The sequence below is a fragment of the Phocoena phocoena genome, chromosome 9, assembly GCF_963924675.1.
Source record: "Phocoena phocoena chromosome 9, mPhoPho1.1, whole genome shotgun sequence".
NCBI classification, from domain to species: domain Eukaryota; kingdom Metazoa; phylum Chordata; class Mammalia; order Artiodactyla; family Phocoenidae; genus Phocoena; species Phocoena phocoena.
Genome location: NC_089227.1, coordinates 37,163,735 through 37,175,863, shown reverse-complemented (window position 1 = coordinate 37,175,863; position 12,129 = coordinate 37,163,735). Strand labels below are relative to the sequence as shown.

Genomic DNA, 12,129 nt, shown 5'->3' with positions numbered 1-12,129 from the left:
CATTCTACTTTTTTTTTTTTTTGCGGTGCGCGGGCCTCTCACTGCTGTGGTCTCTCCCGTTGCGGAGCTCAGGCCCCGGACGCGCAGGCTCAGCGGCCATGGCTCACGGGCAAGCCGCTCCGCAGCATGTGCGATCTTCCCAGACCGGGGCACGAACCCGCGTCCCCTGCATTGGCAGGCGGATTCTCAACCACTGCGCCACCAGGGAAGTCTGCTCATTCTACTTTTGCTGTCCATGGAACAGAGAAGATGAAACAACCTAAGAGTATTTTCTTCCATCTGATTTGTGCCCCTCAGTTTTTTAACTTTGGGATTTCTTCTCTAATGGCATTCTGGTAGTACACTAAAATAAAGCTCTTTCACATTATCCAAACAACAAGTCAACTCAGCAATAACCTCTGAAATTCTAATGAAGGAAAAGACATGCAATTTTTGCTAGGGTGAAAAACCTATCAGTTCAAACAAATAATTGAAATAATAAGGACCTGCAGTCAGATTACTCAAAGCAAGAAAGTGAGTTCAAGAACCCACCGAGAAGAGTTTCTTTGTTTGGGTTTAGATGGATTTCTTCAGTTGGATGAAATTTTGTTAAAAAGAAAAGTTGAATTTCAAGGAACAAAGCCTAAGTTTGAAAAGTCTGCATTAATTCACTTACTGAAATAACAACAACAGGATATAAAATGGAAAGATTACTCTCTTCAAGCATATTCAGTAATTTCTGGGTTTCTTCAAAATCAGAGGTCATAACCTGAAAGACCAGAAAAATAAAAGAAGTTCTTAAATGACTTAAGAGTTCATTGAAGGAGAAAAATGGATAGCTTTTAAACATTTAAACATTCAAAATATCTATCAAGCTTAATTTTAAATTTTCAAACAATGTTAAAGGATACCCATAAGATTATAGCTATTAAAATTTTTTTAATTCATTAATTCAAACCTATCTTCTTATCTACTTTTTACCAGAAATTTGAAAATACCGTTTAAAGAAATATCACCCTCTTCTCATTACGTGAACTAGGTTGTTAGAAAATGTTATTTCCCTATTTCAAAAGACAAAAATAAAATTTCTAAATACATATTGAATAACACAACTCACCTATCAAAATCTTAAATTCAAATACTTAAGAAACAAGAAAACTAACTACTTGTCAAACATTACATTTATACAAATCCTCAAGTGCTTTTAATCATTTGTATTAACTACTTACATTCACACAAACAAAATTGTAGCATTGCTCTAAGATGATTTGCTGAATATCTCTGCCAGATGTGACTTTTACATGCTAGGAGAAAAAATTAGAGGAAAAAAGAGTTTACAAACTAGATAGAAAGACCAAACATGAGCATAAACAACTTTATGAGCACAAAATTTCTATAGGCACATAACACCAAGGACCATGCATAAGAGCAAAATAATTCAGACTGAAGTTTATGAGACTACCCAAAAAAACCCCACTTGAAGTAGTCCTAAAATAATTAACATTATTGTAGCAAATAAGTAGATAGGAAATTGTTTTAGATAAAAAAATGTTGAAAAGGCTCAACATATATTCAGGAATAGGCAAATAGTCTGGTTTTTCTTATACAAAAAATATACAGTAGAAAATTTTTGAATAAAATTTAAAAATTGGTTAGACAAGAATTTTTAGAGAATTCTGGAAGCATGTTAAATACTATAGTTACAAAGAATACATTTAACTAAATATGTAATGACTAGAAACAGGGAAAGCAACAAGAGATTACCATCATAGGCCTTCTTCTGAGGGTCCAGATCAAGACAGCAGAGTAGGACGATCCTGAGCTCACCCCTCCCATGAAACACCAAAACTACAACTACATATAGAATGACTGTCTCTGAGAATGACTTGAAGATTAGCAGAACAGACTTTCTACAACCAATGCTATAAAGAAAAGGCCACATCAAGACAGGAAGGACGGGCAGAGGGGCAGACATGCAGTCTAATCAGAACCCCCACCCCCAGTGCAGCTGTCCATAAGCAGGAGGGATATCGCAACCGTGAAGGTTCCCCCTGAGGAGCTAGGAGTCTGAGCCCCACGTTGGACTCCCCATCCCGAGGGGCCTACACCAGGAAGATGAGCCCCCATAACATCTGCCTTTGAAAACCAGTGGCGCGCACACCCGGGAGAGGTAGAGGGCTGTGAGAAATCAAGATACTGCTCGTGAAAGGCTCACACACAAACTCACTCAGAGTCCCAGCACAGAGGCAGAGCCTTGAAAAGAGCCTAGGTATTATCAAAGGAAATTTACTGACTAGTTTCAGGGCTTGTGCTGGAGGGGCAGAAATCTGGTAGAACTCTCTCCAGGGACAGAAGCAGTGGCAGGCAACATTTTTTTTTTCAAACTCTTCTACCTACCAGGCCATTGCCATTTCTACCACTGTTCATCAACCTAGTTAACCCATGTGACCCACCCCAGTATTCCCCTGAGGAACAGCCCTCCTCAACCCACCCAACCTGGCTAGCTTCTCCAAAGTACCTGCTGCCTCACCCCACCCAGTGGCTGGCCTCAGTCAGCACCAGCACCCCTCCAAAGTGGCTCCTGCTCTCAGAAGCCAGCCCCACACATCAGCAGGCCAGGAGCAGTTGTGGCCAGACCTCTCAGCCAGCCAGGCCAAGAACCAGCACACCGTTTCAGCATGCCTGCAACAACTGTGGCCCAACCATAACAGGAGGGCACAATGACCAGGGGAGACTGCACCATCAGGCCCCACAGGACACCATTTATATAAGGTCACTCTTTCAAAACCAGGAGATGTAGCTGATATACCTAATACACAGAAACAGAGTTAGGTAAAATGAGGAAACAAAAGACTATCTTCCAAATGAAAGTTGGCAAAACTTCAAAAAAAGAACTCAACAAAATGAAAATGAACTGTTCTATCAGATAAAGAGTTCAAATTAACAGTAATAAATAAGCTCACTGAATGGAGAGAAGTATGTGAACTCAGTGAGAACTTAAAAAGAAAACACAAAAATGAGCCAATCAGAGCTGAAGAATACAATAACTATAATGAAAAATACACTAGAGGGAATCAACAAGAGATCAGAAGATGCAGAAGAATGAATCATCAATCTGCATGATAGGGTACTTGTAATCACCCAATCAAAACGACAAAAATAAAAAAAGAATTTTAAAAAATGAGAATAAAAGAAAAAGGGACCTCTGATACAACATCAAGTATACTAACATTTGAAGTACAGGGGCCCCAGAAGGCAAAGAGAGACAAGGACACAAAACCTATTTGAAAAAACAATGGCTAAAAACTTCCCAAATCTGGGGAAGGAAACAGACATCCATGTCCAGGAAGCACAGACAGTACCAAACAAGATGAACCCAAAGAGACCCACACCAAGACACATTATAATTAAAATGTCAAAATTTAAATATAAAGAGGGAATTTTAAAATCAGCAAGAGAAAAGCAACTAGTTACATACAAGGGAAAACCCCCATAAGACTATCAGCTACTTTTCGGCAGAAACTTTATAGGCCCCAGAAGAGACTAGCATGATATATTCAAAGTACAGAAAGGAGAAAATTTACAACCAAGAATACTCTACCTGGCAAGATACAGAGTTTCCCAGAAGCAAAAGCTAAAGTAGTTCATCACCACAAAACTGGCCTTATAAGAAATGTTAAAGGGAATTCTTTAAATGGAAAAGGCAATAGCTAGAAACCAGAAATTTACGAAGGAAAAACTCACTGGTAAAGGCAAACATATAGTAAAGGTAGTAGTAGATCAACCACCTATATAGCTAGTATGAAGATTAAAAGACAAAAGTAGTAAAATCGTCTGTATCTAAAATATTTATTTAAATGATACCCAAAGTAAAAAGATATAAAATGTGACATCAAAAATATAAAGCATGGGTAAGAATAAAATGTTGTGCTTTTAGAACACGTTTGAACTCAAGACGCCATCAACTTAAAATGGGCTACTATATACATAGTTTGTTATATATAAACCTTATGGTAACCACAAGTCAAAAACCTCTAACAGATACACAAAAAATAGAGAAAGGAAGCCAAACATAACACTAAAGAAACTCATCAAATGGGAAGGGAAAAGAACCAGAGAAGAAGAAAGCGATAAAGAACTACAAAACCAATCAGAAAACAACTAACAAAATGACAATAAGTACATACCTAATCAACAGTCACTTCAATCAAAATGAACTAAATGCTATAATCAAAAGACACAGGTGGCTGAAAGGATAAAAAAAATAAGACCCATCTATAGGTCACCTTCAAGCAACTCACTTCATATCTAAAGACACACACAGACTAAAAGTGAAAGAATAGAAAAGATTTTCCATATAAGCTAGGGTAGCAATATGCATATCAGACAAAATAGACTTTAAAACAACAAATGTAACAAGAGACAAAGAATGTCATTATATAAAGATAAAGGGATCAATCCAACAAGAGACTATAACACTTATAAATATCTATGCACCCAAAAAAGGAGCAAATATTAACACACATACAGGAAGGTATTGACAATAATATGATAATAGTAGACTTTAACACTCCACTTACACCAACAGACATATCAGACAGAATATCAATAAGGAAACACTGGCCTTAAAGGCACACTAGACCACTAAAAATAGATATCTATAGACCTTTCACCCCCAAAACAGCAGAATACACATTCTTTAAAAATACACATGAATATTCTCCAGGATAGATCTCATGTTAGGCCACAAAACAAGTCTCAATAAATTTAAGAAGACTGAAATCACACCTAGCATCTTTTCTGACCCAAACAGTATAAAACTGTAAATCAATTACAAGAAGAAAACTGGAAAAAAAACCACAAACATTTTGGAGCCTAAACCAAAAGCTACTAATCAATCAATGGGTCAATGAAGAAATCAAAAAAATACTCTGAAACAAATGAAAATGGAAAGACAATTGTTCCAAAATCTATGGGATGCAGTGAAAGCAGTTTTAGAAGGGATGCTTACAGTAATGCAGGCCTACCTCAAGAAACAAGAACAATCTCAAATAAACAATATAACTTTACACCTAAAGGAACCAGGAAAAGATGAATAAAAGAAACACAGTTAGTTGAAGGAAGGAAATGATGAAAATCAGAGCAAAAATAAATGAAATAGAGACTTTTAAAAAATCTTTTTAAATCAATGAAACTAAGAGCTGGGGTTTTAAAAAGATTTTAAAAATTCACAAACCTTTAGAGAGACACATCGTGAAAAAAAGAAAGAGAGCCCAAATAAACAAAAAGAAAGAGAAGAAATTACAACTAATACCACAGAAATACAATGGACAAGAGATTACTGTGAATAATTATACACCAACAAATTGGACAACCTAAAAGAAACAGATAAATTCCTAGAAACATAAAATCTTCTAAGATTGAATCAGGAAAGAATAGAAAATCTGAACAGACTGATGACTGGTAATGAAATTAAATCAGTAATGAAAAAACTCCAACAAACAAAAGTCTAGGATGTGAGGGCTTCACATGTGAATTCTATCAAACATTTAAATAAGACTTAATACCTACCCTTCTCTAACTATTCCAAAGAATTGAAAAGGAAGAAATGGCTTCAAACTCATTTTAGGAGGCCAGCATCACTGTGATACCAAAACCATATAACAACACTACAAAAAAAGAAAATTAATATTCATCAGGCCAATATCAATGATGAACATAGATGCAAAAATCCTCAACAAAATATGAGCAAACTGAATTCAACAATACATTAAAAGGATCATACACCATAATCAAGTGAGAATAATTCCAGGGACACAAGTTTGCTTCAATATTCACACATCAATGAACATGATACAGCACATTCACAAAATGAAGAATAAAAATCATATGATTACCCCAATAGATCTAGAAGAAACTTTTGACAAAATTCAACATCCAGTTATGATGGAAACTCTTAATAAGGCAGGTATAGAGGGAACATACCTTAACATAAAAAAGGTCATATATGACAAACCCACAGCTAACATCATACTCAATGGTGAAGAGCTGAAAGATTTTCCTTTCAGATCAGGCAAAAGACAAGGATGCCCACCATCACCACTTCTATTCAACATAGTATGGGAAGTCCCAGCCACAGCAATCACACCAGAATAAGACACAAAAACAATACAAACTGGAAGAGAAAAAATAAAACTGTCACTATTTGCAGATGATATGACACTATGTATAGAAAACCCTAGACTCCACTAAAAACCTATTAGAATAAATGAATTCAGTAAAATTGTAGAATACAAAATATGTATAAATCTGTTGCAGTTCTGTACACTAATAATAAACTATCAGAAAGTGAAATTAAGGCAATTCTATTTATAATTTTATCAAAAAGAATAAAATACCTAGGAATAAATTTAACCAAGAAGGTTAAAGACCTATACTCTGAAAACTATAAAACATTGATGAAAGAAATTAAAGATGACACGATTAAGTGGAAAGACATACTGTGCTCATGGACTGGAAAAAAAATTTTGTTAAAATGATAATAGTACCCAAGGCAATCTACAGATTCAGTACAGTCCCTATCAAAATACCAATGGCATTTATCGTAGAACTAATACAAATAATTCTAAAGTACCTATGGAATAACAAAGGACCCCAAATAGCCAAAGCAATCTTGAGAAAGAATAACAAACCTGGAGGTATCATGCGCCCTGATTTCAAACTATACTACAAAGCTATAGTAATCAAAACTGTATGGTACTGGCACAAAAGCAGACATATAGATCAATGGAACAGAGGAGAGGGCCCAGAAATAAACCCACCCGTATCTGGTTAATTAATTTATGACAAAGAAGCCAATAATACATAGTGTGGAAAGAAAGTCTCCTCAACAAATAGTTTTGAAAAAACTGGACAGTTACATTCAAAAGAATAAAGCTGGACCACTTTCTTATACCACATACAAAAATATACTCAAGATAGATTAAAGACTTAAATGAAAGACCGGAAACCATAAAACTCCTAGAAGAAAACATAGGCAGAACACTCTTTGACATAAATCATAGCAAATTTTTTTGGATCTGTCCCCTACGGCAAAAGAAACAAAAGCAAAAATAAACAAATGAGACCTAATTAAACTTACAAGATTTTGAATAGCAAAGGAAATCATTGATAAAACAAAGACACAACCTACTGAATGGGAGTATTTGCAAATGATATGACCCAAAAAGGGTTAATATGCAAAATACATAAACAGCTCATACAACTGAATATCAAAACAAACACACAACCCAATCAAAAAGTGGACAGAAGTCCTGAACAGACATTTCTCCAAAGAAGACATATAGAAGGCCAGCAGGCACACGGAAAGATGCTTGACATCACTAATCATCAGAGAAATGCAAATCAAAATCACCATGAGAGATCACCTCATACTTGTCAGAATGGCTATCATCAAAAAGACCACAAATAGCAAATGTTGGAGAAGGTGTGGAAAAAAAGGAACCCTAGTGCACTGTTGGTGAGAATGTAAACTGGTGCAGCCACTATGGAAAACGGTATCGAGGTTCCCCCCAAAATTAAAACTATAACTACTATACTAACCAGCAATTCCACTCTTGGGTATTTACCCAAAGAAAATGAAAACACTAATCAAAAAGATATAAGCACCACTGTGTTCAATGTAGCAGCCAAGATATGGAAGTGCCTGTTGAGAGATGAATGCTTGAAGATGTGGAGGTGTGTGTGTGTGTGTGTGTATTTTATATATATATATATATATATATATATATATATATATATATATATATAAAATACACACACACACATATGCATGTATGCATACACAGTGGAATATACTCAGCCATAAAAAAGAATAAAATCTTGTCATTTGCGACAACATGGATGGAACATCTATGATATTCCAGAGGGTATTATGCTAAATGAAATAAGTCAGAGAGAGAAATACACTTACACATGGAACCTAAAAAACAAAACAAATGAACGAACAAAATAAAACATAAGGAAACTCATAGATAAGGGAGAACAAGCTGGTGGTTGCCAGAGGGGTGGGGATGGGGGAGGTAAGGGTATGAGCAAAACAGGTGAAGAACATAAAGTAGTACAAACTTGCAGTTACAAAGTAAGTCATGGAATGGAATGTACAACAAAGGGAATCTAGTCAATAATATTGTGGTAATTTTGTATAGTGACAGATGGTTACTAGACTTATCTTGGTGATCAATCCATAAGGTATATAAATGTTGAATCACAATGTCATACACCTAAAACTAATATGTCAACTATATTTCAATAAAAACAAAAAGAAATGATTATATATGATAGAGAAATAAGACTTAAACTAGGGCAACAATAATAAGGGAAGAAGATTATTACTAGAGGTAGTCCCAGACTAGATAGAAAATAGTACATACACTATAAAAACTTTCCTAATAAAATTTTTCTTCCATATAGTTCAATGCTCTAATTATTCTCTAGTTTTTCTATTATAGCAATATGAACAAAAAACTACTAAACAAGGGCTCTGTTGTAATGATATCTCTGCTATAACTCTGTAAGAAGTCACATTTTCGTGGTTAATACTGGCATTACATTTAGAAAGCTTTACTTATGTATCTAAAATACAATGCTTGTTCCATAGTAAAACGTGAAACTCTGTATCTCTAAGAGCACTGCCTCTTCAGAAGAATTCAGCTTAATTCTACCTAATTTTGACAAAATATTTGAGAAAGAGAGGTAAAGGTTTTGAGATCTTAGCTACGCTACAGAAATCACTTGGCTCATGAATTTCAAGAATTTTACTTTGGTTTAAAGTTTTTGAGTACAAATTTCAGAGGGAAGATTATTCCAAAACAAAAAAAACTTCCATAGTCATCAGCCATGTACAATAGTGAAATAAAGAAATCAGTTTCCGCTGTGCAACAGTAAGTTTGCTCAAGGAGTCTCATCTTCTAGATATTACAGGGAGATTATTTTTCAGGGGGTTATCACATATCCAAACATTTTAAAAGGCATGAATAGCTAGTATACTCCAAATTGGCTCTTCAAGGATGTTCACATAGCAGGCAGACTTGCAAAAATAGGCATCTCTCTTCTTGGAGCAAATTTGCTTACGTTGTAGAAAGTAAAGATAGAGACATCTCTCTCCATAGAGCAACCTGCTTGGCATTCTAGAGTAATAAAGACAATGTCTCTCTCGTAAGAGGAGGATGGGCTACTTTGCCAGCAGTCCCTGTATAAGGGCAGTGCTTCCCGATATCTAGATTCTTCTTTAATACATTCCACTGCCTAGCAACACCCAGCCCTAATTGTATTTCCCCCGGGGGAACTGCAATTCAGAAAATCAGTGCTGCACTGCTATCCTCTTACTGCTATTGCTGTAACAAATTCTTTCCTCTGACCCTGGAGTTTCATGTCTTTTACCAATATTTACAATACTGGCATGAGTGTTCGCATAAAAATTGGGTATAATCCTCAAATCCTCCCTAGTTTCTGACTTGACAAATATGAAATAAGGTAACCACGTATCTCAACTTTAACAAGTGTGAGTGAATTCTGAACTCGAAAAAAAAAAGAAAATGACTCACTTTAAAAATTTTCTTTTTGGGGACTTCCCTGGGCAGTGGTTAAGAATCCGCCTGCCAATGCAGGGGACACGGGTTCAAGCCCTGGTCCAGGAAGATCTCACATGCTGTGGAGCAACTAAGCCCGTGCACCACAACTACTGAGCCTGTGCTCTAGAGCCCATGAGCCACAACTACTGAGCCCGTGGGCCACAACTATTGAAGCCCACGCACCTAGAGCCCGTGCTCCACAACAAAGAGAAGCCACCACAATGAGAAGCCCGCGCACCACAACGAAGAGCAGCCCCCGCTGCCACAACTAGAGAAAGCCCCATGCAGCAACAAAGACCCAATGCAGCCATAAATAAATAAATAAACTAATTAATTAAATATTTTTCTTTTGGAGGTACATAAATAGGGTCTAGGATGAGAACATAAGGGATATTCCAATTTAGCTTTTCAAGTATTAAAACTGATAAAATTCTTGAGGACCCCATACTCTTAGGGTATGGGGTCTCTGAGGACAGAAACATGTTTTTACCCAGTAGCAAATGCTTGACAAATAGGTTTTTAAAACTTAGCACAGTCTTGTTTCAAGAAGAAAAAGAAAAGTGTATGTTCTTAAAATCAACTATGTGGAAGTTTTTTAAAAAGGTAAAAAAAAAACTCATCCAAAAATAACACTACCTAGAAATAATTACCCTGAACATCAGGTAAGTATCGTTTCAACAATCCTCTATTAATAATATACGCAGTAAGCTGGTAGGACAAAAGGATGAAGGAACAAAAGCATTAGCACATTTTATGAAAATGGAATCATATGCATGCCATTTAAAAATTATTTAATGTTAGCAAAAAAAAAAAACGTTAAATATAATAAAACTGAAGGTGCTGCTATACTTCAGATTATTCTTCACCTCCAGGGAGCTTTTCCTAAATGTTAAGTAAAATATCGTGAACAGGATTAAGACACTGGACTTTTCAATGGCAAAGCACTTCATTTGTAAGTCAGTACTAATTGATTTCCTACTATGAGAAAGAAATAGCACTTCGTAACTCTTCTATCCACTGTTCTGGTCACTTGTACTTTTCTACCCTGACAAGGTTTATTAGATTCATAGACTATGCTATAGCCATAATTCACACAATTTAGACATAAGTTATCTATGCTCAAGACAACTGTTTTAAATAAAAACCTCCCCTTTTATAAATTCATTTTAATTCACTTCTTTATTTGATGAATTTCAGTTGCAAGTAGGTTTTGTTTGTTTTTTAATAAAAACCTCAACATTTTTACATTCCTAGAGTTCTTCACTCTATTAGTTGGAAGAATAGCTTATCTGGGAATAAAAGTTTAGTTCACACTTTCCCTTAGAGATTTGCAGTCTCTGTACCACTGTCTTCAAACACTGTTTCAAAGCATTGTCCAGATGCTTTTTAAAGTCCATGTGTCATCTACTCACTCTCTATTCACCATTTTTTTGGGGTAGATTTCAACATCAAGTAGTTCCACCAGGAAGTAGTCAGAAGTTACATAAGAATTTTTTTCCTATTGTCTTTCTAACTAAATGACAATTTGGCTGGCAGTAGTATTCTTGGATTCCCCTTTGATTCCCTCCAACGTTTACAGACAACGCTTCACTGTATGTATTTGGATAGTAAGTACTGTGGAGGTACAAGAGGTCAGGCAGAGTGTCCTCCTTTCTATGAGTTTTGTTTTTGTTTTTTGCTCCTAGGTACCTACCTGAAGAATTCTTTATGAGGAGGTTCAAAATCTTAATTAAAATCATACCATATTTAATTGTCAGTTGCTGTTCCTCAATTCTTGAAAATATGCCCTCTACATCTTACAGAACTAGTTAGTCATTTCAAGGAAATTTTCTTCTAACTTTCAGAATAACATCTTGGTTTGTCTACTTGACATATAAACATGATCCATATGTTGGATGCCTTTATTATCATTCACACCTATTCTCTTATTGATCATTTAGTTTTTACTTGGAATACACTGTGATTATCCCAAGTTTCCGTCTATGTTAATAACCTGACCTGACCTTTGCTATATTCTATGTCTAATGTACTAATTATTTCTATAACAGTGTGGCTCTAATTGTTTCCACAATTATCAGTTGCTCTGTTAATCTCTTGCAATGCTGTCTTTTGAATTTTTAACCTTCTTGAATTCTGATTTTTACTGAGTTATTCTACAGAACCAAAAGGTGTGAGAATATTTTGAGGGACAGAGAGAGCCTTGAGGTTTCCTCCAGATTTTTAAAATCAGATTTGTGTGTTCTGTGATTTTCAGTATAAACTGTAGAGCTTACTAATTATTCTTTTTACAAGATGAAGAGTTTTTAAATGGTAGGCATTGATAGTTTCCCCTGCCTCTGCTGAGATACCACTGAGAATTGAGGGATTTTCTGACTTTTCCCCAACCCTCATTTTTTCACCCCCTTTGAAAAAAATATGAAAACCAAACTACATTTTTTTCCATCTTGCAATTGAGACTGTTTTAATAATTGTTTCCAGTGAAATTTAACTCTTTTATTTGGTCATACTGCTTTCCTCC

The 12,129-nt window shown here is 35.6% G+C and overlaps 1 protein-coding gene across 3 annotated transcripts in view; it reads right to left on the bottom strand.

Moving 5' to 3' along the window:
- Positions 1-12,129, bottom strand: part of CRPPA (CDP-L-ribitol pyrophosphorylase A) — a 296,085-nt gene that overhangs the window by 140,982 nt on the left and 142,974 nt on the right. For all 3 annotated transcript variants that reach the window (XM_065884349.1, XM_065884350.1, XM_065884351.1), the window contains 2 exons: positions 1,209-1,283; positions 656-748 (listed from right to left, as the gene is read on the bottom strand). In XM_065884349.1, the coding sequence (XP_065740421.1) occupies positions 656-748; positions 1,209-1,283 (168 nt within the window). The remainder of the gene's footprint in view (positions 1-655; positions 749-1,208; positions 1,284-12,129) is intronic.